General features: G+C 37.5%; 3 protein-coding genes across 9 annotated transcripts in view; 2 read left to right on the top strand and 1 right to left on the bottom strand.

Moving 5' to 3' along the window:
- Window positions 1-5,313, top strand: part of ical1 (islet cell autoantigen 1-like) — a 19,685-nt gene extending 14,372 nt beyond the window's left edge. For all 3 annotated transcript variants that reach the window (XM_066663796.1, XM_066663797.1, XM_066663798.1), the window contains one exon: window positions 198-5,313. The gene's annotated coding sequence lies outside the window, so the exon portion shown is untranslated. The remainder of the gene's footprint in view (window positions 1-197) is intronic.
- fam117ba (family with sequence similarity 117 member Ba) lies at window positions 2,900-13,787 on the bottom strand. Its single transcript, XM_066663799.1, has 8 exons — window positions 13,610-13,787; window positions 10,686-10,822; window positions 10,472-10,555; window positions 9,866-9,976; window positions 8,299-8,442; window positions 7,854-8,085; window positions 7,174-7,294; window positions 2,900-6,090 (listed from the first exon to the last, which is right to left on the bottom strand). Exons 2-8 carry the CDS (start codon window positions 10,704-10,706, stop codon window positions 5,811-5,813), a joined length of 993 nt encoding a protein of 330 aa, XP_066519896.1. The 5' UTR covers window positions 10,707-10,822; window positions 13,610-13,787; the 3' UTR covers window positions 2,900-5,810.
- Window positions 13,788-16,689: 2,902 nt separating this feature from the next.
- LOC136692702 (uncharacterized) lies at window positions 16,690-27,220 on the top strand. Of its 5 annotated transcripts, none has more exons than XM_066666307.1 (12): window positions 16,690-17,050; window positions 21,439-21,517; window positions 22,880-22,991; window positions 23,085-23,225; window positions 23,332-23,430; window positions 23,519-23,569; window positions 23,693-23,740; window positions 24,444-24,482; window positions 24,559-24,746; window positions 25,469-25,628; window positions 25,721-25,824; window positions 26,786-27,220. In XM_066666307.1, exons 1-12 carry the CDS (start codon window positions 16,890-16,892, stop codon window positions 26,849-26,851), a joined length of 1,248 nt encoding a protein of 415 aa, XP_066522404.1. In that variant the 5' UTR covers window positions 16,690-16,889; the 3' UTR covers window positions 26,852-27,220. The 5 variants fall into 5 exon arrangements, 4 of the variants coding, with proteins under 4 accessions (XP_066522404.1, XP_066522405.1, XP_066522406.1 ...); XM_066666308.1 differs by having other exon boundaries at window positions 24,559-24,656; XR_010801969.1 differs by lacking the exon at window positions 26,786-27,220 and having other exon boundaries at window positions 24,559-24,651.
- The last annotated feature ends 690 nt before the right edge of the window (window positions 27,221-27,910 follow it).

Raw genomic sequence — 27,910 nt, forward strand, 5'->3', positions numbered from 1 at the left:
AGGGCGCAGTGACTCTTTAGATTTTATCTTTTCAAACTGAAAGGACCATGTGGATAACACCAGCTCCATTTGATGAGACATATACGATCATTCCAGCTAATTAGACAAATACGGTGTCCTCCTTTTTTAGGACCATGTAGTTTTATAACACTTAGTGGATTATGTTTGTAATTTACTTCTTTATTTACTTTATAAAGGACTCCACCAGGACTCAAGGCTCCATCACTGTAAATGAAGTAAAGAAAAAACTGGATGTCTTCTCTACCAAAACTGAATCCCACCGAGCCAAGGATGGATCCAGAACCTGGTTCCACATTGCGATAATCTAGATCCGGAAATATTCCGGTATATTTCTTTATCTTAAGGATTTCTCTCTCTCTGTATTTCTGTGTGTGAGTGTTTGTGCTAATCTACTGTATATTATTTTGGGAAAAATGGGTTTAAAAAAAAAGGCTGCACTCTATATTAGTCTTCTGTTGTTAAAAATCCAACCTGTTACAGTTGAGGCTGTGTGAAGGGCACCTATGGAAGGAAATTAAGAGTTAGTGAGTCGCTAACTTCCCACTGATATGGGATCTACACATCTTCTACCCTGTACTACAACACTCATCTATATGGGAGCTAGCTGCAATCTTCATGAATTTGTAAATAATCTCTATCTATCTCTGTCCGTATTATATACCGGAAGCATTGAATGTCCAGAAACAGGGTTACAGAATCAGAAATGTGTATTTTTAGTCAGCTGTGGATATCCAGAACTGGGAGTATATGCATCAGATATATATTTATTTTTAGGAAGGACAAATTGTCTTTGTAGACTATGTAGTTTGAAGGGGACCTCATAGTCTATTTTCACTGGTGTGTTGGTTGGATTAGTTTTTAGATGATTGCTATTAATTTAGAGATGATAAAAGAGCAAAAATGCACTTGGGTGATGGAATCAGCAAGATAACTTTTATAAAGATTTACTTGAGAAACAGTCCTGTCGTTAATGCTAATTTAGCTTAAAATCAACGAAGGCAACATCATGCTAACTGGTGTCTGCTATCTTCCAATTATTGTAAGCAAGATTAGCTGTTTCTTAGGTTTGTAAGTATGTAAGATCCTGATTGTGAGCTTGATGTCTGATGATATCCTAGCCATCCATGTCCAGGAGAGCATAATTGGCCTCACTCTTTCTGTGTGGATAGAACAGACCTCGCTCTCAACACCCAGCAATCCTCAGAATGTTAGCCAGGAAGGTGGTCTGTTATCTAACGAAACTGAAATGACACTTTTCCACATTTTTTCCACTGGGCAGTGCAGTAATGGCATCGTTCCCTTTTTTTTCTGAACGCCATATTATTTAGAGGCTGTGTTTTTGTTGCGATTTCCCACAAAACGCTAATGCAAACAGCAAATATGAAACCGTGGCAACTGCAAAAAACTTCCAAATTCTGATTTAACTTCTACTCAGCGGTTGATTTAGGTGAAGAGACGGACAATACAAGACTGTGTTAAAATGATCTTTTACCAGTTCTTTATTTTCGCAACACTGTTTAACTGACTGTTATTATTTTATTTCAAGAAACCAGTGAGAAATCAAATGGCAAATGCTTTCTTTTCTAATAGTGGATTTAAAAATCTGGCTGGATCTTTTTCTCTTTTTTCTCTAAGGGCTTGTACCTTTCTTTTATAAATTCCAGTTCATTACTTACATCTGTCTTTTAGGTAAACAGTTAAAAAGAAATTGCTGCCAGTGGGTAATTAAAATGGCAGATGTGTTTATTCGATTTGATTGAAGATTCGGTGACAATTGCATGATCACAGATTTCTAACCCTTACTGAGCCGTATCGCACTGTCCAATGGAAAAACAGCATTAGTGTTCTCCAAGAGTGTGGAGCTGGTTATTCGACACTACAATATAATAAATATATATATATACACACACACACTATTTTTCTTCTCTAAAAAAACTCTACTCATCTAAATGTTATCACCAACTGAACAATAGCACAAAATGAAATAATGTGAATATATATATATATATATAGCCATAATCAGAGATTGTAATGTCATGGGCTGGATCAGCACCCATTGCCAAGGATGTAAAGAACATCATACATCATTTTAAGGCTTTAAATGAGTTATATGTTCAGAACATTTCATGGTTTCACATGGTACTCACCAGAAAAGTGCTATTTTTATTCTTGGGCGCCTTTAAAAATCCCTGATTGTGGCTTTATCCCATGCTGATAGTAAATATAAAAACTAAAAACTGCTGTATATCTACAGACCTTGAAATAAGTATTCACTGAAACTACTGTTTGAGTTTATGCAAAATGTGTGCTGTGCCATCAGTGTGTCCAGTAAAATTGATTGATATTTATTATTGTAAAATAAGTAGTAGCTCAAAGCCTGGCTTGGCTGAGTTATAAAAGGCCTATTTATGGAAATAAGCTTTCTGTAAAACTCCCTTTTTTTAATTATAGTCTGCTGTAAAAATAAAATTGAACACTAATACACAATCCATCAAATCTAATCACCAGCCCGAGTTTTTAATTAACAATCTGAAATTGGTATTGATAGAGGTTATTGGAGATGATGACCTTGTGATATTCCTAGTCCACTGTAGAGTGATAAAGACTTGACATTCCTGTACTGGACTTATGCAAGCAGATAAATATATGTCTGCTTTACACACACTCTGCCTGAATGCACATGAAATCTCTTTTTTGTAAATGGGGAAAAAAGTTTTCCTTTGCATTGTGTGCTAACGTGAGTGTGAAAGCCTTTTTTTACTTCTTCGTAAATAAACAGAATGTACACTGCACCATTCGTGGCTGCTTTCAACCCATTTATTTTATGCAACTATGCCTTTTTATTTCAGTTCAGTTTAACAGTGTGAATTTTTTTTCATTTCTTGGACGGGAACTGGACACATGAGATCTTTACAGTGACCGTGCCGATGTGACGACTGACCAGACAGTAAATAAAACTCCTTTATTTGACCAGAATTGTGTGCATGGGTTTTTTACATGGGTTTTTTTTTCTCCCCAGAACACTTTGTCAAGAGAAATCCCAAAATTGGAAGGCTTTAGTACAATGCGAAAAATAAATGTAAAAAATCAGATTGTACAGTCACTTAAAACAGGACGATTCACACACAGCAACTATTCTACACTAAGCGCTAGTGAAATGATTTGGCTCCTCTGAGAGTAATAACAGCCATTTTTCTACTTTGAACATTTCTCGTTTTAAAGGTTTTAAGGCAATGTGCACATTCTCCTTCTCACACTTTGCCTGTGGTGCCTTTTCTTCAACCCTTTGCTTTTTCAAGGAAGAAATGTAAGCTTCACAGTATGATTCATGGAATATCTTACAGTATAAAGATGCTACAGTTCCAATATACATCAGTACATAGTTTGTTCGGACACAGATTAAACATAGGAGTGGACTGAAAAGGCAAAGCCTGCAAATTTTTTATTTCTGTATAATTCAGTCTTTAAAATCAAGAGTGATTTGATGTGGCAATATTCCATTATTAAGAAAATTAGAAAGTCAGAATCGTGGATGTGATAGGAACCAGACATCTGAAGAGTAAGCTCTAAAAGCTACATCATATAAAGCTATTATATGAAATAATTAGGAATACACTGGCAGATGTCTGATTATAAGCATGCGGCTAAAACTGTAAAATAAGTTCATAGCTCTGAGGTACATTCATGGCATTGTAAGGCAAAATATTCCCCAAAAAAATGCTTATAACATTTAAAGGACACATAGGTTCACGGGTCATTTGTGAAATGTCTAATATTACTGCCCCTTCTACTGGACATTACATTTGTGTCTACTGTGTTGTAGACATAAAAGATTCACTGCTTGTTTTGGATTGTTAATAAATTGGCCATGTTTTTAGACATTGCAGCAATTTTCTCTCAGCCACCCATTTCACATCACTCTGAATGACTGTTTATCCACTGAATTGTGCAGAAATTTCCACTTGAAGCATGACTTTATTGTGAGTTTGTTATTGAAACTCCTTTTCAGTCAGGTTCTCGACTTAATCCGTGTCCTGGGAGCCAGCACTAGTCCATCCTCATCTTTCTCTTTACTTTTTTCTGTTTCTTAAACAAATCTGACTCTCCCACCCTCGTACCGTACACGCTCAGCAGTTTCAAAATTTTAAAAAATGTTTAAAAAAAAAAAAACATTAGATTTCACCTGATTCTACATTTGTTTTCTTCCTGCAGATTCTCCTGCAGTGATGTAATAAGATCTTCCCGATTCATGCGTCTTCAGTTATCGACAAAATGAGTGATGACTGTTACCATGAAATGCAGTAAGAGTACAAACATCACAAACTACTGATAACCAGTGGAATATTTTATATTCTACTGGTTATTCATATCTCATTGGTCAAATCTAGATTCAACACTGATTCAACTGCATCACTGATTGGAATTCAGTAGAAAAATTTAATAATTATTAAAAATATATTAATGTGGTAATTAGTGGTAAAAGCTGGTTATTAAACACTGCAAATGCATTAATATATATTTATATAGGTTCAATTTTGGGTGTTTTCAAACTGCTGTTAACGTAACCTGACTGAACAGCTCAAAACACTTAGAGAAGAACCCCATAACTAAAGTGATTACATGATGTCTTGGGTGTTAAGATTGTTAAATGGGTAAAATAAATCAAAATAACTGAAAATATTTTTCATAAAAATGACTTCTTTCACATGTTTGGCCGGTATTGTGTTATATACTGAATCTCCTAAACTATACTTCCTCTAGACCTTTTCTCTAACCAGTGTAGCACCTTCATATAAAAACAGACACTCATTCCCTGTTCCTACAGACACTGATAACAGTATAAATATCATAGCACCAGGTCTCCCTCTCTGACCAGTGGTTTACATGAAGCGCATGTAGATTTGGGGAGAGGGGTGGGATACTGTACACTTAAGAGTTCACACCAGGACGGGAATTGATGGGATCAGGATGGAAGAAGGGTTTGCTACAGACAATTTTATGGGCATCAGGCACGTTTTTGTTAGTCCGTCCCAGTCGTTAGCTACATTGTTCCTCAAAGTATGTTATTATGCACAATGCACACACCAGCTCAGCTAAGAGTAGGCACAGCTGTGTCCCATGGTCTCCATGCTGACAGTCTAAAAAGTCACTTACACACATGTTAAAGGAGGCATATTTACATAAAGAAACGTGGCTCTTGAAAGGCTTTGATGGTAAAACGCGATAAAACATTGCGAATGTAAAAAGCAGTGCAATGCCAAAAAATGTTCTCTACTTATATATTTATATTTATATATAAGGAATATAAAAGAATACTCCCGCGTTTTCCAGCAAAATCTCTGAATTGTGTCTGTAGCACATGGTCAATAAACATTTTCCTAATATATTTTAGATGTTCAACTGCTGGGACTGTTTTTCTGTAGAAAAGCATGATCAATAGAATGGGCTGCTTTAGAGTAGTAACACACAACCTTAAGCTCATCATGCTCAGTGCAAACAGACAGATAGATAGAAACGACTCTGTAAAACGCTACAGTATTCCTTTTATCCCGCGGGTATTGTTACATCTCGCACATTCAAGTTTCAGGAAAACGATTTGGATCATCTGGATGAAGAAATCGTGCCCTGATGCAGTCACAGCTTTGAGATGTTCAATTAGAAGGAAGGGGAAAAGGGCTGGTTTTGGGGGATTTTGGGGGATGATGCAGTCACTGGATGTCCCGATCATGAGGTTTCTCTGATTTGATCGAGATGTAGAAGCAGTTCCTGGGTTTAGCTGCTGGTGGGGTTTAACCTTCAGGCTCCTCCAGGTGTCGTGGGAGGCAGGGGGACTGCCGGCCACGGGTCAGGACGGGTCCGAGAGAGGGCGAGAGGCTGCGCACGCTCATACCGCTCAGGGAGGGAGAGAGGCTGCGGTAGCCCACCGGCCCACGGAAGCTCAGCTCCTGTGTGGGCAGCAAGGGCTTCAGAATACTTACCAGGCAGAAGGCAGAGCCACTCTTAGGGATGAAATTTACTTTGTTTCTGTCTGGACACAGATATGGTGGGATCTCCTGGAGAGGCTTTGGCCTGGAGAAAAGGAGAGAGGTAAGGTATTACATTCTTGTTTAGCAAAAAATCTAAAATATTCCAAGTGTTTTTAGCCAAGATGTGTTTGATGTCTCTAGGGCATTGGAAAAAAAACTGATATTAAGTGAATAAATCTAGGGTTGGACGATACTGTCAAAATTTATATCACGATATAATTCAGATATCGATTTGATCAATATAAAAGCCACAGAAAAATTGGCAAGAAAAAAACAAGAAACATTACATCACCATCAAACATAAACTTCTTGTATATTTCAATATTGATTTGAAGGTTAGTTTAAAAAAAAAATACTGAACTGACGGCAGTGCCCTTTAATATAAGTCAGTCAGTGACAGATTATGTAACTAATGTATAATATGTGGGCGGCACGGTGGTGCAGCAGGTAGTGTCACAGTCACACAGCTCCAGGGTCCTGGGGGTGTGACTTGGAGCCCTGCTGCTGTGAGGAGTGTGGTGTGTTCTCCCTGTGTCGGTATGGGTTTCCTCTGTGTGCTCCGTTTTCCTCCCACAGTTCAAAAACACACGTTGGTAGGTGGATTGGCGACTCAAAAGTGTCCGTAGGTGTGAGTGTGTGAGTGAATGTGTGTGTGTCTGTGTTGCCCTGTGAAGGTCTGGCGCCCCCTCCAGGTTGTATTCCCGCCTTGCGCCCAATGATTCCCAATAAATAAATGAATGAATGAATGTATAATATGTATATGTTATTGAAACATGTTGTATTGAGATATAGTATATATATATATATATATATATATATATATATATATATATATATTATAATTTCACTTGCCAAACCATATTTCTTGCAGTGCAGGCAGCTCCAGTTTATTTTCAGGATTTCAGAAGCAAACTACAACCCCCCTTCAACTATGTCACCATTGTAAACATTCTTGAAGATATATATTAAGAATTGTTTATATAATGATATATGTTAATAATCATAACATATATGATTTATGACATCTTTAAAATCAGTCTATAAAACAGCTGTAGAAATGAGACTTGTATTTTCACATTGGTTAACAGTATGTATACTGTATGTATGTACGGAAGCTTATACTCACTGATTCTCCTCAAAAACTTTCACTCTCTCGCAGCCCTCTGGAGGCTCACGCTTGAACATGTAGCTGTTGTTGGGTTTGGGGGACGAGGCATATTTTGGCAGCGGGGAGTAAGGCCCAAGGTCTACAGACAGAGAAGGAATTGTTTGTTAATATTTGACACCTTGGTAAACATCTATTAGTTGTAGTTATTTATTATTATTATTTTTTACTTGTAATTACAATAATACATGTCTAAAGAAGCTGGCCTCATTAATTTATCAATGTTTCCCCTAGATTTTGTGTTAGGCTCTTCTGGGGTAGACTCTTCACAGATATCAGCTGTGTTGTGGTGGTGTGCAGGGGCAGAGTGTCTATCACCAGGCAGTATTTTCATTGATTTTACTGTTGTTTGAGAACCGAGCCAGTTAATTTAATCATAATATGAGATGATAGGAAACTAGAACTAGATGTCACTCCTCCAGCACAAGCCAGTTCACCACATATCGCTATATTTGGATCGTCCACTCACATGAATGTTTGCCAAGTAAATAAATAAATAAATAAATAAATAAAGACAGGAAGTAATCAATAGCCTGCCAGTTACACAGTACTGATAGGCAATAGAAAAAATGGTAGCTGTCCAAATGTGTGTGTGTGTGTGTGTGTGTGTGTGTGTGTGTGTGTGTGTGTGTGTGTCGCACCTTTCTCCCTGCTCTCACTAAGCGAGTCATCGTTGGATAGTGGGCTGTTGCCCTTCGTGTCGTTCAGGATGCTGAGGTATGAGGGTGACACTGAGTCAGCCCGGCTGCTGCTGTTGCTACGGTTACCACCCAGGCCCCCACCCGAGGGTGTCTGAGTGTCAATGCTGCGAGTGCTGCTGCTGCGCTGGGGGATGGGCGGTGGGGCCCGGTGTCCATCAGGAACGTCCTGGGGCTAAAACACACAAACACAAACATGCACATCTGTGACCATCGATCACTTAGAGACTGCACAGTACGTGCTGCTCGGATGGGCACTCAGCTTACTACTGATACAAAATAGATCTTCAGCTAAACATGGACAAAAGCCTTTCTACAAAATGCATGGCATTTTTGGGATTAGTATCAATGCACAGTTGAAAACAAACTAAAGCATGTAAGGACTCACAATGATGACTTCATCTCGCTCTGTGGTGTCTCGTATGATGATGCGCTCAATCTCCTGGTTGAGACCCTCGATGCTGTTGCGGAAGCGAGGGGGCGTGGACTTGGAGATGGGAATGGGGATCAGGATGGTTTTAGGCATTTGAGACTGAGTGGGAAGAGAAGAAAACAGAATGTAGAGATAAAGCACATGATTAATACGAGCAAATCTTACAAAAGTATAATGATAGAACAGCAGGAATAATAACAACAGACAACGGCTACAACAAAACTGAATCAGAGTGTCATTTGCATTTGTGTCTGCATTCTAACTGAGGGTTTAAGCTGCTATTAATTGTTAGCTACATTAGCCTTGTAGCTCCATTGAAAAACTAAAAATCAAATATGTTTGTTTGACTGATTAACTACGTTTGGAATTATTTTTCTCGCCACTTTCACCTGTGGCCGCTAAATACCCCACTGTCCTTCTATGACCTTCCCTTTCTATGTTCCTCAGTGGGTTCCATGATTCTCCTGATTTCCCTACTCCCTCTCCCACATTCTTCTTTCTCCATTCCTCCCTTCAAGGAGAGCATGACTGTTTTTAATCTTTGACATTGAGACATATTCCATTTCCAATGCAAATTTAAAGGCTCCAGCTGCAAATTAGAGCAGGAACCCTTGCAGAAGGCATCAAACCGAAACAGCAGGCGATCTCTGTCACACACTACTTTGAGATTTAAAAGAGGATGAAGAAATATAGCTTTAGGAGTCACATTATTGATGGTGATAACAAAATATATATCACCATTTAGCTAGATGATTTGAAAGGTGTGTATCTTAACCAGAACAGGAATTTTGTTTTATGATTCAAATCTGCTTTTCAACAAATCAAGATTATTATTGTGTGTTCAGTCTATTTTATGGAAGGAAAAAAAATGGCCTGGTTTTTAACATTTATTAACATCGAAACTAATGAAAACCATTGTCTGAATCGGTGGCCTTCCTCTAAAGAATGTAACTGAAATCTAAATGTAATCCATTTTGTAAATACTAGGCCATAATCTTGTATTTAATGTATAATGTTGTAAAATGACACTAATAACTCAATGGTTAATAAAGACAAAATTATTATACAGCATGCCACCAGCTGCTCTGACCAGAATCTCAGAGGTATTGTATTCAGAACATGCCCAGACCACATCATTGGCAATTTTGACCCTGCATTAATGAGTCTGTTTATTAATTTACAGCACACCATACTTAATTAATCTAATGTAAGGCACATACACGCACAGCCATTCTCTCTCTGGGGACAGGTAGTATGACAGATGAGTTGACACTTATCGAGATCGTAGAGCCTATTATTAACCAGGCTTCAGTCCCAGGTGGACGTACCCCCATACTCATCTCTCTTTGAGCAGCTCAAAGAGTATAAAACTGGGACAAGCACACAGAAAATGGGGGCGCTCTATAAATCTCCAGACATCTAGCCTACTTCACTCAGCCACACTGGAAAAGGCCAGGTTATGGGGTAATGATACAGTCTTGCACTCATTGCCTAATGATTGGATGGTGGTCATGGTCCTTACCTGCGATTGGATAATAGCATGATTTCCATTGAAAGGTGATTTTCGCTCCTTGTCCCGCCGGTGGCGACTGCTGCGTTTGCTGCGCTGGAGTTGCTGTCGCAGTTTTGCAATCTGAGGGCAGCACAAAAGCATGGATTATAAATTGAATTGTGTTGAAAAATTGGAGTAGGACAATAAAGGTCAAAAACCATTTTTTAAACTGAAGCTGTGTTTCCACATCATTTAGTGTATATTGAAAGCATTTGCTGATTTACAGACTTGGAAATCTGTGGAAAATTATGTTGGTATTATTGATATAACACGATAAAGGCAATAGGATTTCTTTAATGTCCACTTATACTGAGCATAGCTCATGAAACACAGTTATAACAGCCTTAAAAGACACTCAAAATAAATAAAAATATATTTAAAAATTTGATCTGAAATGAATATCGGTTTCTCAATATCATCAAAGCCTTGTATTTTTTGATTTTATAATTTAAGGACAGAAACAATTGCTCAACTAACTGCTTGTATTGTTATGACTGAATGGTGTAATGCTTCTCCTTTGTCCTCTATAATAAATTTTATTATTGTAATTTTATTAGAGTACTTTCTTCTGTTTACCTCTTTCAGCTGGTCTGTACTGCCACAGGATGCTGAGCGTTTATGTGAGCCTCGCCTACGCTCATCTACCCAGGCCCTGGGGGTCTGAGAGAGAGAGAGAGAGAGAGAGAGAGTTAAATTGGTAGTTGTACAGTTATGTAAACCACATGCATGGTATGCAGTAATACATAAACACAATGCACAAAACCCATGAAAACACCTCACTATGACCTACCTGGGTGGCCTTGTCCCTCATTGAGAGGGTGGGGTGGGCGGAGCTTACGTGCTGCTGCCAGTTCCCTGATAGGAGGGAATCCAGGTGAGGGTATGGCCTCAGATTTCAGCTGGATGCAGGGCTATAATAGGCTGTGGCTAATGAAAGAGAGAAAATGGATACCGTCAGTGCTTTAACAATTGTACTACAGCAGTGCTCTTTTTATTTTACTATTGACATATTCTTCCCGTTTTTCATGGGCATAAAGCTATTTATCTTGTGATCTATAACACTTTTACTTTTTCTAATTTTACATCTATAGTGATTGCAGGGAATCATGGGGTATATGTTTTAACAGGAACTTACTGTAAATTATTTCATGAATGGATGTAAGCTTCCAGAATTCACAGCAAATACAATGTAAAATTACAGAAATTTTTCAAAAACAGCACTTGAAACAGTTTGAGCCTACATCAGTTCTTAAACAATTTACAGTACATTCTTTTTATAATTAACAAATCATTCTTTAGAGTCTACAGTGGCAATGCTGCATGTTTACAACTGCTTTAGCGACCCATTTTCATTCAGTTTATTGTAAGATGCATTTTTGCCCAGTGTTTGAGTTGTTTTTTCTTTTTTGTTTTGTTTTGGGTTTTTTTTTGTTTCACTTGTACACTCTCAGGGCATTTTACATCATTCACTGAGCTGCTGAAGTGCACTTTGTCTATTGAGAATGAAAAGCATCCTTTGTTTACAGATGGCACATGACATTTGACTTGATTCGAGGCTGTACAATATCATGCTGCACTCAAAAAAAGAAACAGTTGTATTAACAAAATTTCATTATGATGCATTTCCATTCAGCCAAATAGAGTGCAGTCAGCATTTATTGTGACCTTAGCATATGATGCCAATTTCTGGGATCATTTTAGTTTTTCAGTTCCTAGATTTTAGATTTTTAAACCTAAAATGTAAGGCCTACCTTCAGCCATTTTTGCCTATGGAATGACCCTTCAGTTACAACTATACAGTTTTTAGTATACGCAAACATTATGATTGAGAAAATAAAAATGGGAATAGAAATAAATATGGGAGTTTAAGTGTTCTCTATGAGTACCACTGAAATTTGTAAACATGTTTCTATTTGTTGACATCTTGGGACGGTAAATGTCATGTCATATCACGGTCGGTGTGATGATGATGATGATGATGATGATGATGATGATTATGCATTTGCTTGATCACTCTATGTCTTGTAATCTCTTTTCTGCTCAGTCAGTTTTTTTCAGGGCCATTCTTTTCATTTCGGTTCATTTACCTGACATCCTGCAATTCCTGATACACTCTCTCTCTCTCTCTCTCTCTCTCTCTCTCTCTCTCTCTCTCCTAACAGTGTAGTTCTTCTGGCATGAGTCATTTACTACGCTCTGCTTTGACTCATGTATTCACAAACAACCCTGCACATGGAGCTGTAGACTCTAGCCATATGCTTTTTCTAAAGCTTAAAACCTCAACCCCAGCCATAACAGAGAATTTCAACTCCCCGCTGCTTATCTCAGCCCTCCGTCATCCGTGCTGTTCTCCATGGCAACCGCTACCTAAGGGCGACTGCGCTTAATGCAAATTACAGTTAACGGTTCTACTACATCAATGAGAATAAAAACGTAACATAAAACCAGAATAATTTGCTTAATAATGATGCTTTCTGCATTCATTTACAACGCATTATTAATTGCAACAGTCCAATGTAAACACCCCGTATTCCTCTCTTTCATCAGAAATGGAGGCCGGTTATTTACAACCGCCTGCCGTTCGTCAGCTCCTCACACAAATATCCCATTCCACCTTAAATGGTGCAGCGTGGTTAACGTTACATTCAGGTGAATTTACAAACTGTTGTGCCATTTCGCCTCTTTTTAAAACGCTGTTTTATTAATTTTACACAATTAAAGCAAAACAAAACCTCACTCAGCAAAGTTAATAATTAATTAATCGAACTCAGAAAAAATAATCACTCTTTGCAGGTTTCTTTGCTGATTGACCTTTTAGCCTTAAATTAAAAAATAAACAACCACAATAAAATCACGAGGACAAAAACTATAATAACGTAGTTAAATTGTAAATTTTAAAGTGAACAATTCAGGTTAAGTCTGTAATTTAACTAGATAAACAGGTTTGAACCTTCAATATGTTTTTTTATATCATGTATATTATCATCGAAATTATATAAAAAAAATTATAGACATTTGTCTTTTCTTATTCCCTTTCTTTAAAAAATGATGTTATGCTATTTTTATTGATTTTAAATAGATAAAGAATTAAATATTTAGCTGTCAAGTTACACGTGTTTAGGTTTGAGTGAATGTTAAAATACTGCACGGAAGTGGATATTGTTCTGTATGTGAAGGGATATTTATTTCATGTTAATGTCATAGTAATTTCGAAACACTTCGCAATATTTCAAGATAAATTGTTGTTGTAGTAAGCAATGGCTTTAAAATATTTACCTGAAACTGCATATAGGGCTCTTTATATGTCTAATAAAATGTCCTTTACCCTTCATTAAATTACAATTTATATAATTTTATATATGTATATATAATATAATGTGTATATAACTTCAGGGCGACACAAATGTGGGCCCACTGGGGCGCCAGGTTGTAGTGAAACCGCTGCACCATTTAAGGTGGAATGGAAAAATAAGACATATACCCAGCCAGCATAGTCACCGTGGGGTTATTTTTCCTGCAGCACCGTACCGCACCCTGCCAAACTGCCCCCAGCACACACCACGACCACAGGCCACGGCCGATTCCGTTTGATCCGTTATTATTCAGAAGTATAGTATGTGCGTGAAACGTTAAAAATTAATAACGACAATAAAACGGGATCCATGTGATTTGCATAAACCTGAGACAATAGCAGTAATGATGGGATTGCCTTACCTTGTGCTGTTTCAGCCAGAACATTCATAGTAGATCAACAACCGTGTTCTGTGCTGGATGTGCGCTATATTCCGAGGCGGAGGGCGGCAGATGGACGTGGACGAAGCCGATTAAAATGCAGGGGATTGGCGGCGGGGCTGCAGCAGCTGCTGGAAAAAAAACACGAGCATAGAGAGAGAGAGAGGGAGAGAGAGAGAGAGGGAGGGAGGGAGGGAGAGAGGATGCGAGCGTTGCTATGGGCGTTGCTGCGCTGGAGATCGTTAGCGGTGTTGTTGTTTCCCCACCCGTATAGTGGCGAACCCGCCTTCTGTGCTGTGATTGGTCTATCTATCTATCTATCTATCTATCTATCTATCTATGCAATATTTTTAAATCCATCTGCCTAATATAGCTTAGACCTTCTCACACCACCACATCAACTCTTAAAAGTCGAAGTATGGACACCACTGATGTTGTCAAGTTGTATCTGGCACCAAGCTTGAATTTCAATAACTGACCATTCATTTTCTGCCTAACATATCCCACCCTTTTACAGGTATTCAAATATTTACATACAGATATACATACAGCACTAGAACTATGGAAATAATTACCTAAACTAAACTAGGTAAACAAAATATGCCATTTCACAATATAATCAGTATTTTCAACTCTTTCGATATACCACAGCAAATAATCCTTTCTAGAATGAAAAAAATGCAGTATTAATCAATATTAAGTTGGAAAATAAACAGGGCCGTGTACTCAAAGGTAGTTTTCTGTAATTTACTCTGAACGGAAGGTAAACGTTTGCTAAAGGTAAATTATGTATTATCAGCCAATCAGGGCCCAGTGGGCGGGGCTTGTCCGAAAACGGGTGGGAATCAAACAACTGATGCTGCGTAAAAGGGGCGCCTTGCTGGGAGCAGTGCTTGCGTGAGCACATTTTATGTTTTGGTGGGACAAATGTCCTCAAGGCCAGAATGATGCAAATAATTGGTATTGTTTTGTCTTCACTAATAATCAGCTAAAAGATTTCTGTTGGGGAAGGTGCGGTTAAGATTAGGTGTGTGTAAGACAGGATGCATTTTAAGGTTTATCACACTGTAATAGCACATTTATGAATTATAGCTTTGGAATACATTTGTAATTATAAATCATTGATCACTGAACAGTAAATTTATGCAGGGGGTGAAAAAAGTATTTGTGCAGCAGTGTGACTGTGGAGATGCGAGGCGTGTGTAGTATTGTGATTGTGGAGACTGCTGATAACGCTGTTGCAGATGCTCATATTGCTGTTTACTTGAAAGATGGTGTAATGCTACACATACACCGATGAGAGGCGATATAACACCACAACAATATCCTTATATTTATAACTCACGGACTGCAAAACGTGGTCTCTGCACGTTTTGCAGTGTACTAGAACTCCTCAGCCCAAACTGATAACAACTAAAGGAAACTCCAGTCTCACAATATATAATGCCTTTCTTAAGGTGTAAATAAAATTCTTTCACAATGGCTTAAACCTTACTGACTCAGAGTTCTTTACAGTGATGATAGAATCTAGAAGTCAGAAGTATACGGAGAATACGATGTTAAAGAGCTCCTTCAGTGGACATCTCCCAGTAAACAAGGAACGTCCCTGGACGTTCAAAATAGGTCTAAAGTAGTCTGTCCGTCAAGGACATATTTTAAACGTCAATGGACGTCCAAAATCCATCTTAATAAGTTAGTTAAGTGGTGACCAATCGATAACGTCAGTGGACGTCCAAAATTCGTTTTATACAAGTAATTTATTTCGGGACCAATTAATAACGTCAATGGACGTCCGAAATACGTCTAATAGTCGTCTTTTCAATGTCTGTGTTTGGACGTCTTTTCAACTTTCATTTTCAACCTTAAGAGAACGTTGATTAGACGGCAGTCATTACGTTATTTCAACGTTGAATCAACGGCTAAATGTTTACTGGGCTATGTTTTTACCATGTTAACATGTCCTTGTATAGTTACGTAAAAAGACATATCGTGAGCAAAATAAGCAGTCAACCCCCTGGCTGAGCATTTCCATTTAGAATCTGCAGTGTTTAAAATGGTCTCAAATGGGCAAATTCAGACAGCCAGGGGTTTTACATGATATACCTAAAGAACACATGCTGTCAAATTGCTGTGCATGGTTTTTAGTTGCAGGTGAGTAGTACAGTTGTGGGTGGAAATACAGCTGAAGACTAAATGCATATTCATAGGTCCACATACTGAATGACAATGAAGGAATAATGCTTTAAGTGTCATTTAAACAGCAGTACAACAAAATGCGGACTCATCGAACATTTACTTCATCCATGGCAGTGAGCACACACACACAAACAGATACATACACGCTAGTGACTATAGGGGCATTGTACACACTACATCAGCAAGCCACCACAGCACCCGGGGAGGAGTTGGGGAGGGTGCCGTGCTCAAGGGCACTTCAGCCCTGGATGCTGAAGGAGAAGAAAGTGCTGATCCTTCACTTCCACAGTTCCATTTTACCTGCTGACCCTGGGGAACGAACCAGTGAACCAGTCTACTTCTCAAACTTTATGTCTAAATCGACATCTGAGCCTTTGTAAGTGACTTTAATGTTTTTTTTTACTCTGAAATAAGTCCTGCGTGTGTAATTTTGAGGACAAGCTGCGTTTAATTAATGGCTGTATGGGGATATTACAATTTTTCAGCCACTGGATGGCGCTGCTCTACTCGGCTTCGTCTGGAGTCTCCAGGAGGTTCACTTCGATTCATTTTAACCGAGTCTTTTAAACAGTCTGTTTCATTAACTCGAGAATTTGATTCAATGATTCATTGATTCACTAGTCAAGTTACTTCATTCCAGAAGATTGGGTTCAGTGAACGAGTCTTATGTTCAGAACCATGACTCATTAATAGATTCTGACTCGGAACAAGCAAATAAACACGTATTTAAAGGCGTACTTCTTCATACATTAATGTGGTAATGTCCTATTGCGATAAAATATGACAATTTTGTTATGAGAAGTGGATATACAAATAAAAAATCATTAATATGTAAACAACATCTCATGGTTACCAGGGAAAAACCCAGCAAACACACAACTTCCACACAACGTTGTATTTTAGGAGTGGTTATGTTGGTGGCCACGTTACTTAACAGGCACTCTCTTACTATGTTGTTAATATGTTGCACTAAGGTTGGTGGCAATAAAACCCTGCATCTACTTTCTATCAACCTATTGATAAAGGTTGCAGTTATGAACTATGTGGGTTGGTGCCAACATAACCAATGAAGTACGTTATGACAACTGCGCGAATCAGATTCTACTGGTCCCGCTGCAACCTTGTGTCCACCTTTCTGCAACCTGCTCCTAGAGGGCACGAGAGAAATTCAATTTTTTGTCAGTTGGCGAAGAACCGTTGCTGCGTAGAAGTCTCACAGGATTTCAGGTGAGTGATTTATAAATTATGACTATAAAATATAAATTTTAGAACATTTTCGAATGTATATTTTGTATACTATATACGTACTACCATAGTCCCCATTTACAGACAATTCTGGGTAGATAGGTCAGTATTCTTGCTTAGTTTATCAGCATTATTTGTACAATTGATGTTAGCTAGTTAGCTAATGTTACTGAACAGAACGTATAACTAATAAGTTATACTAATATACTAATATTTAAAACTATAATTTTAAAGAGCATTCGAGTCCCACACCTCTTCCAATAGTCGCCTGCCTTTTTCGTTGGTCCTGAAGTTATTTTGACGTTTTAAACGAGTATTAGTGTGGCAAAAGGGTGTTGTGAGTCGACTCTTCTGATTCTAAAACTCCTATGACTACAATAGACAAAATACTTTTGTCTTTTTGCCATCGTACTGTATAGCTACAACTGAGGGAAATGTTGATAGAGGTGTGTGTCTGAACAAAAGAGAGTTTGAGTGACTGCGAGTGCCATGAATGGGTTAATTGGCAAATGCTAACGCATCTCACTGTAAGTTCAGTCAGACGCATTTCACATAAATGTCTTGGTATGTCTACCTTTTTACTGCCCAAACAATAAATTGTAGGCAATTTCACTTGCTGTTGTGTTATGTGGATACTATGAGGTAGCTGGACTTAATGTGTGCATTTCTTTTTTCCGTTTTCCTGTCGTCCACATGTTGAAATACATTTATCATCTCGTAATTAATAATTGCGTATAGGTCTAACCTACCATTTAGAAGTTTAGAATAATAATACAAAAGTTTTTAATCCATATTCTCAATAATGTAAAACCCATTTACTTTAGTTAAAATGTTTAAAACGTTTCTATTCTACACTTAAATACTACTAATGTGCAAATTTACAGGTCTCGGGTAATTAGGACACTATCAAGGATGCTCTAAACAAAAATGAATTATTCAGAATAATGAACTCATGCATTAACTCATTATACATCAATGTATATTTATTTATCAATTTATTGTTCAAAGAATTTTTAAAATATGTAATCAAATATGTAAAAATACTGTAAATGAATAGTTTGTAATATTTATTTTCCCAATGCGATATTTATTAATGTACAGTGACATGCCAAATGTCATGGAGTAGCGTTATGTAAATTGATTTTCAAGTGTTACCTCAGAGGATGACTTGGCAATGCCCGTACCTGTATACATTGTGAGGTGTTATCCTGTGAGTGAGGTTGAACATTGGCCAGCATGCTAATGTCAAGGCGACATATATTATCAGAGTTTGGAAAAGGCAAGAGAGCATGTGTCAGACAGATGGCATGTTCCACTTCCAAAGTTGAGTGGGCATTTAACATTCCTCTATCTACAGTATAACATGTGCAAGGAATACATAATCGAAGACTTTACCAAGACAAGCGATCACAGGTCAGTGCAATGTTCTTTAGCTTCAGCAGGATATGGGAGCACAAGGTCCACCAGTCCATGTCTTCATGGGGTCTGGGTCACATACACACTGTACAATCAGTCCAAAACAACCGATTCATTGGACCAAGCCACATGTTGCCAGTCTTCTAGCGTCCTTTTAGCAACCTTCTGAGCCCATGTAATGTGGTGTTTGGTTTCATGGTTTGAACAGAGGCACTCTGGTAGGTCTTCTTGTGGGTGGACACTGTGCTATAAACTGTGGGTGGTAATGCCTTCTATGATGTATTCCCTGTACAATGGATTGAGTAATATTAAATGGCCACAAAACTTTGAAAATGTTATGTCCCATCTGTCTGGCACCCACTATCACGTCGTTCAAACAGTCTTTTAAGGTAACATCACTTAATAATCAATTCACAAACTGCTATTCTACGACATTTGGCATGTCAGAGTAAATTATATTTTAAATTATTTAATGACCCAGTCACTCCTACACTCTTATTTTACAGCAATATAATAATGGATTTGTGATAACAGTTGATGAGTTTCTGACTTTAAATTGGACCTCTTAATATTTAAGGATGGTTAAAAGAGGATGGAGCAGGAAAGACTACCTCAAAAGATGGAGATCAGCCAGGAGAATTCTTGGAGGATTAGGGGTCTCAGAAAACAAAACAGAAAAAAATATGATAACAATTTCTTCTCTCATATCTGAGGCAAGCAGCCAGGAGCCTATTGTAGGGACAATTTGCAGTCCTTACTTGTCTGAGGAATACAGCCAGGAAGACAATGAGACTGACTGCAATTATTCCTTATATGAGGCAAACAGCGAAGATGCCACTGTTGAGATTGGCTGCAGTGTTGCATGTAACACATGTACATATAATGTACAACTCCCTCTCAGTCAAGTCTGAGGAAAAAGGAGCTGAAACAAGATATACAGAAACAGCTTGCATGCTGGGTGAATGATAACAGTGTTTCACATAGGGCTGTTGATGATCTTTTGAAAATCCTTAGCTCTGTTGGTTTAACAGTACCTTTAACCACCCGCACACTTCTGAAGACAGCTAGATCTGTAGAAACAACAATTAAATCTGGAATGCAGTATGTACATTTTCAATTAAGACACCAACTGTCAAGACTAATGGAACGCTATTCACAGGACAAAATAGCATCATTAGAGTATTTGGAGCTTTCCCTAAATATTGATGGGCTGCCACTATTTAAGAGCTCAGCAACTTGCTTGTGGCCAGTGCTATGCGCAGTGCATTTAGATCCATTATTCGTCTTCCCTCTCACTCTAACCTCAGGAAACCATAGACCAACAGACTTGTCCTTTCTTGAAGATGCCATTTCTGATCTAAAAGATGTACTACAAAATGGTTTTGACATAGGAGGAAAGAATATCAAAATCAAAATAAAATGTGTTGTCTGTGATGCACCTGCACGTGCAATGGTTAAAAACACCAAGCAATACTCTGCTTACTATGGGTGTGATAGATGTCACCAGAGAGGCACCTGGCAGAATACTGTGACATACCAACAAATAGATCACTTATTTCTCAGAACAGATAGGACATTCCGTACACAGAGCCAAGCTGAACACCATCATGGTGGTACACCATTTTGTGAACTACCAATTGACATGGTAAAAGCTTTTCCAATTGATTATATGCACCAGACTTGTCTTGGTGTCATGAAAAAATTACTACTCATCTGGACAAGAGGAGAAAGAGGACGAAGCAGGGAGACAATGATGTCTGCAGGACAGGTTGAAATTGTTAGTACTAGGCTCATAGATCTCCAGAAAAACATTCCCACATGTTTTGCCCGAAGACCCAGGAGTCTGAAACACCTAGACAGATGGAAGGCAACTGAACTTAGACAGTTTATGCTATATACAGGTAAAGTTGTTTTGCCTGGTGTACTTAGACAAGACCTATATGAGCATTTTCTTTGTTTCAGTGTTGCACTGTGCATTTTGTTAAGTCCTGACCACGTGAAACAATATGGGATGTATGCACAAAGTCTTTTGGAGTACTTTGTAGCTGAAGGCAGGGACCTATATGGATCTCAGTTTTTAATATACAATGTGCATTCTTTGCTACATATAGCAACTGATGGAATCATTCATGATTCTCTGGATAACTGTTCTGGATTTCCTTTTGAGAACTACATGCAGACACTGAAGAAAATGGTTAGATCCCCTAAAAACCCACTAGTGCAGATTGCAAAAAGAATTTGGGAGAGTGAGACAGGAATGGCATTACAAACCAAAAAAAGAGGAGAAACATTCACTTGTCACACACCAGATAATGCTTTTCTGTCAGTGGATGGACAGTGTTGTGAAATTGTTGATGACACAAAGAATGGATATTTGTGCCGCATTTATAGCCAACCAATGCCAATGTTTGTGGAGCCATGTGATTCAACATTCATTGGAGCATATACATTTCACTGTGGAGACATGACCATAAGGATGGTGCCAAAAAATAAAATCATGAAAAGGGCAATCAAAATTCACCGAGGAAATCATATTTTGTACCTTACCCTTCTTCATAAGGAGTGAATGAATGAACTGCATTCAGTAACTAGCCGTCCCAGCAATAACAAGAACTATGTATATATGTAAATGAACAAACAAGGAATAAATAATGAATTCAATAATTGTAAAATGGAATTGTGAAATTTCGTGGCCAAGAAAAAAGTCAGGTACCTCATATTTACATTTGCTTGTCATTCAGCATCAATAATACAGCACAGGTCTTCGACTCCAAATCCTGAATCAGTTTACTGCTCCTGAATTCTAAAATGACTAGACTAAACACTGGTAGGCAGCGCAAAACATAAATAATTATTTAAAATTCAGGACTAGAAACTGGATTCAAGGTTAAGTTGATGACGTGCAATAGAATATCAGATAACCAACTTATATATGTTTTTTTATATGTTAACAGTATGTATTCAGTTCTTGAATTTGTACAAGAGCGAAGTGTGGCTGTTGTCCCGGATTCCTGGGTGGAGAGAACATCTGAAGTAAGATTTTTATTTTAATGTAATGCATGTAATTCCTATACCATTATTATGTGATTGGTACACAGTTTTTTGTAGTTTTTATAACAAAACCTATGACAATTGACCTATCCATACTGGTTTGTACACAGGTATGAACTTTACAGTATGCTGACAAAACCTCATTTCAGTTAAAATACTGTTAGAGTTTAGAGCTTACAGTTTAAAACACTAAGGTAGTTAACAATTTATACACTGAATTAGGAAAACCTACCTTGTGTCTATACTCATCATCCAGTTTATCAGCTCCACTGAAAACACCAGAACACTTTGTAGTTCTACATTTAGACTGCAGTCATCTGTTTCTCTGCGTACTTTCTTATCCTGATTTCACCCTGTTTTTCATTGGTCAGAACCACTACAGGATGCACAGAGCAGGCATGAATTGGGTGGTGGATCATTCTCAGCGCTGCAGTGACACTGACGTGTTGGTGATGTGTTAGTGTGTGTTGTGCTGGCACAAGAGGTCAGACACAGCTGCTGAATTTTTAAAGCCCTCAGGGTCACTGCTGTACTCAGAATAGTCCATCAACCAAAAATTTCCAGCCAACAGTGTCCTGTGTGCTGCATCCTGTGTCCACTGATGGACTAGAGGAAAACCTATACAAACTCTGCAGCACCAGATCAGCTACTGTCTTTGACTTTACATCTACATGGTGGACTAACAAGTTAGGAGTGTCTATTAGAGTGGACAGTGAGTGTGCATAGGTTTTAAAAGCTCTGATGTGTGAAGCACTGATGTGTCGGATCCACTCACACCACCACAATGTCAGTGTCACTGCAGCACTGAGAATGATCCAACACCCAAATCATACCCTCTGTGGGGGTTCTGTATGGGTCCTGTCCATTGAATAACATGGGGAACTACAAAGTGCTCCTGTATGGTCAGTGGAGCTAATAAAAGAACAGTGAATGTAGATTTAAGGTAGGTAGTCCCTGATCCTAGGATCATTCAATATATAACACTAATATGAAATTAACAATACTCCTTACATTTTTAGACATGTGTATTGCAATTTACTATTTTGTTAAATTGGATTTTTGTCACCAGTCTGTAAAGCTTGTCCAGTGTTTCAAGAGTAGTATTGAAAGTATGTAACATGATCTTACTTGCTAGTAAACTTGAAATGCTAGTAAATTTTATGGCTTCCTGTTCTGGCTTTAGAGTAGCCCTTACATGCACATTTTGATGTTTTCCTTAAACACACTCACTTGAATGACGTAGAAAATCGCTGCTTAATTAAATCTAGAAAGCAGCAAATATGAGAGTTTGCAAAACAAAGGTTGAGGCCCATCAAAGTAATTCAACTTCACTTATATGTTTAGGTACACTTTTGCTACTGGCCACCTAAAAATAAACAAAAATTGATTCAACGTGGATCTTTGCCCGACAAAGCGTTGTGGAAAAAACTTGAAGTCAGAGTTTTTAAATCATCAGGTGTGTATCAATTTCTGAAGGCTCATTGTAATCATTATTGTTAATTGTTTAGAAGCAAATATTTTAACTCTTGGGCACCAATTCTTTGCAAAGTTGATTATAAAACAGCTCATCAGCTAATGAGGAAGGCAGAGAACACTTCTTGTTTAGAGGAGTCAGATGGGAGTGGGAAGAAGCTAAGGGAAAAGAGGCCACCATCTCGCTATTTGTGTTATACCTCTGCCAGTGAGGATGGTAAATATTTAATATGATGCATGTATTTTAAAGGGCAATGTGTCTTAATATATTAAGAATTTGGTGTTCAATATATCAGTAAATATTACTTAACTGTGTGCTGCAGATGATAGTTTCAAACCTACCAAGGGTCCTAAAGTTCAAGCTAGATCTCCACCTAGATTGTCTGACTTTCTTGCACAAACAAGATGTGCTCTCTACCAAGGTAAGGCATTATTTATTTGATCAATATTAAAACTGTTGTATGTCTGAATGCATTCATGTATATGTAATGTTTATATTGCCTGTGTTAGATATGGAAAGAGGGTTGGATATGGCAAGAGAACCAGCAAGTTTGCCGAATTGTGAGTTATTTTCTTTTTATAACAAACAGCCACATGCACATATACATACAAACAATAATAGAAGGGAAAATCTGGCATGTTTAAATAAATGAAATAATGTAGACATTATTATGTTACTTATAGGGTCCGAGATTCCTGTGGTTGTGGGTAGAGAACTGGAAATGGCCCAAAGTGAGTTACAGAGAATACATTTTGTTTTATTTTCTGTGATGCAGGTTTGGTATTGGTTTTCATGTATGGAAAATGTACATTGTTATTTATTTATTTATTTTATTATTATTATTGTTTCGTGTACCCTTTCTAGTTTACTTGACTAGTTTTAAGGCTTTATTGTGACTTTTATATTTGTCAGTGAAGAATCTTAATATAATATTGGAAGCCAAAATGCTGATTTGATTGAAGCATTACATCTTACTACTTCTTACATGCTTTATGATTGTACAATAGTACAACAAAGTTTGACCACTGCATTTAACTCATTCATGGCAGTGAACACACTCTCATACTAGGGATTAGGGGCAGTAAACACACATACATACACACACAGAGCAGCATTAGTTAGAATAATTAAGAGTGGGCATTGATTGGAATGATTTAGAACATGCATGAATGACAAGAAATGCAGGCTGCTGATATCTGAAAAACAAAAAAATTGTTTGTTTGTACTTTTAAACATTATAGCAAATACTGTGGAAATGTCTCTGTTGCATTTCAACAGTTGCTGAATTGTGACTATGAGAAGCATTAGCCCTCAGACAGTGATGTTTGTTTATATGGAAAACAACCAGTAAAATAATAATTTACTACACAGCCTTTGCCTGTTGGAATTTTAACAGAATATTAAGAATATAAATGTTTTCTGCAATTATTTTAGGACCACCCATTCAACCAGAGCGCCCTCCTCAAAGAGACAGTAAGTTTCTTTGTAAGTGTTCATTAATGTTATTGATAATGTTTGGAAATTATATTGACAAAATTCTGTTTCATAGATTTTCAAATGCATGTCCTCATGAAACTTGACCAGCTGCTGCAGAAGCAGGAGGAACAAAGCCTTCTCCTTAAACAGCTGATTAATGCTAGAAGTGAGGTACCAATGGATATGGAGTTTGTCACTGTGGATGATATGGAGGGTTTTAATAAGATTGAAATTAAGCTGAAAGATGAAGAAAGAAAAATGGTGACAAGCTCAATTAATCCAATGATATAAAATAAATTCATAATTACAAATCCAATTTAAATGCAGCATAGACAACTACACAGTTAAAATTGATGGTTTTATAAGGATTCTTTATTAAGGGAAATGGTGTGAACCCTGAACACTCGAAGAACCTTTTGCATGATTAAATGGTTCTTTGCATCATGAAGGAGTTCTTCAGACTGATGGAGAATGTGCTATAGATGGTTCTTTTCAGAAAAGTAATCTTCTATTGTTATGATGTTAAGCTTGTAACAATAGAACCATTTTTGGTGCCATACAGAACTCTTCTCTTAAAGGCACTATACAGAAACCGTCTATAGCACATTTTCAATCAATCTGAAGAAACCCTTCATGATGCAAAGAACCATTTAATTGTTAATCTGTAAAAGGTTTTTTTTTGACTTATCAATGTAAATATAAAACCATTTTCATTACTAAATAACCATTTCAAACTTACCTCTAACACACGCTGTCAATCCTCTCATACACACCATCAAACTCTGACACACCATCAAACCCTTTTATACACACCATTGAACTTCTCACACACACCATCAAACGCTCTCACACTCACCATTAAACTTTCTCTCACACACACCATCAAACCCTCTCATACGCACCATCAATCCATTGTTTATAAGTTGAAATATTTCCAATAAATAGGAAAATTAAAACTGTAAACTATACAATTCTCTTCATAGGTCAGGTACCTTGCCACCTTAGGGGGGCATTCCCTTGGAGATTCAGTAAGACGTACAATGCGCACAATTGCATCCTCAAGAATATGGGCTTCATTTAGTCTGAAAGGAAGGAAAGGGAAAATCTCACTTCAGAATCTAACCATTTACAGAGTAATAATGAGTGAGTGTATTTCTCTGTACTTGCGAGCTTAGATGTTTATGGAAAAAAATCAATGTTGATTGGGTTTAAAAATGTATGCTTCATCTATGCAGAAGCAGTGATGAGAAGCCAACCAGGATCAAACGCAGCAGACATTGAGGCTCACATATCTGAAACTCTGAAGCATGCACCAGGGATTGCACGACGAAAAGGGAATGTAAGTAAAAATCTAGTGAAACATGCAGTGTGTAAGATTTAGGGGAGTAATTAGCAGAAATGCAATATAAAACCATATGCTTATTAGAGTATAATCACCTGTAACTACAAATCTGTGTGCTAGAAGCATTATGAGAAGCATCATTAGGTATTAGAAGTAGGGATGCACCGATTTTTATTTTTTCAACATTTGTTTGACAGTAAAACATACTTTAAGGAGGCAAAAACACTGCACAGCTTGCATGAGGTCATTGTACCAGTCAGATGTCAGTCACTTCTACTGTTAACCTTTCATACTTCCAGTCCCATATACTCAAATCCTCACCTAGGATCGTTTCTGGAATTGGTTGGGCAAGAAGCTCATAGTTGGTTTACTTTCACATACAAAAACTCCATCTGAACCTTGGATTGATTTCGTAATTTCATACATCACTTTTCTGTAGGTTTGCAAATTGACAGGAAGCTTCATGCTGATTTCCATTATTTTTTGTTGGATATAAACACTCAGGGGCTTTTGGGATGCATGGCATTTCACAGTGCATGACCACGTGCAAACAAGGAGCCGCTCTCCAAAGCAATAAAAAATGAGATAAAAGTTTTTTAGATGGTTATGTTCAAGAGTCACAGAACATGAATTCAGTGATCATTTTCATAGATGATGATGTTTGGCCATGCAGGTGCTGCAGCTCGAGACATGCGTTTTCTGCCTTGCTCTCAGTACATGCACCAAACTTATATCTTATATCTGTGCAGTAGAAAAAAAAACGAAAGAATGAGCCCCACTAAAAACTTGGATAGGTGCAGAGAAGATGGGGATGCACCAGAAGGGAGGGATTTTCCAATTCACTGCTACATGTCACTAAATCTTACACAGTGCTCCTTATATGGCAATTGTAGCACAATTATAGGGATACAAGCAATGTTCATCACTTTTGAATTGTCTCATTTCCTCCCCTCCACAGCCTTTGGCGAACTCAGACCCAGTGGAATCTGAATCACCATCTTATAATTTCTTTACTTCTACATGAACATTTTCCAACCTCACTGTTCCTTAGAATTCATCAGACTGTTTTTGTTGTGTGAATAAATGAACTTTGTTCTGACTGACTCCTGTTTATTGTGCTCTGTGTTTAAAATTTGTTCTTAACTTCAATGTGAGTGGATGGAGCTTAACTGTTGTAAAGAGTGTATGTTTGTGTTTGTGTGTAATGTGTATAAACGTGCATACTCTTTTTGTAAAATTATTTTTGATTAAACTGCATTCTGAATTTTATTGTGATTGTCTGATATTTATTATGTTTGTGTAATGCTTGTAGTTATGTTTTGCATCATTGCAATTTTGGAAACAAAACTATGACAAGTACATTATCATGTAATTATGCTGAAATATGAAAACAAAATGGATGACATAATTTAATCTATGATATCTCGTTTTTTAAGTATCTCTGTTCTGGCCACAGTAATGTCCGTATTTTGTAACAGACTAAAAATGATTGATGATGTGGATCAGGAAAAATGCACTGACAATGTTACTATGAGAAATATAGAACAGTATTTGCATAATGTGATGTAACTTTATGTCTACTTTGTGACTATAAATGAGTAATTACATTTTAGGTTGTCAGAATGTTGCAGAATACAGGAAAGGGGCCTTCTGGAATGTTGCAAATCTGTTGCTGAATGGTAGTGTAATGTTGCACAAAAACGTTGTGACAACCCTATAAAGTGTTTCATTTTGACTTTCTGACAATATTTACACAACGTTCCAAATGACTAATATAGTGGTTTTTACCACGTTGTGAATACGTAGCTGTGTTTGCTGGGAAACGGCTGTGTTGGTATTTATCATAATAATAATAATAATAATTATCTATCTATCTATCTATCTATCTATCTATCTATCTATCTATCCATCCATCCATCCATATATATATATATATATATATATATAATCATTAATTACATACAGTACAACAGCAACAACAAATAATACGGATGTAGTTATGTTAGTTTTGTCGTTGCGGTTGATGTTGCTTCTGCTGTTGTTGCTCCTTTGGACTTGTGAATCGATTCATTATAAAGGACCG

The sequence above is a fragment of the Hoplias malabaricus genome, chromosome 3 (genome assembly GCF_029633855.1).
Source record: "Hoplias malabaricus isolate fHopMal1 chromosome 3, fHopMal1.hap1, whole genome shotgun sequence".
Classification (NCBI taxonomy): domain Eukaryota; kingdom Metazoa; phylum Chordata; class Actinopteri; order Characiformes; family Erythrinidae; genus Hoplias; species Hoplias malabaricus.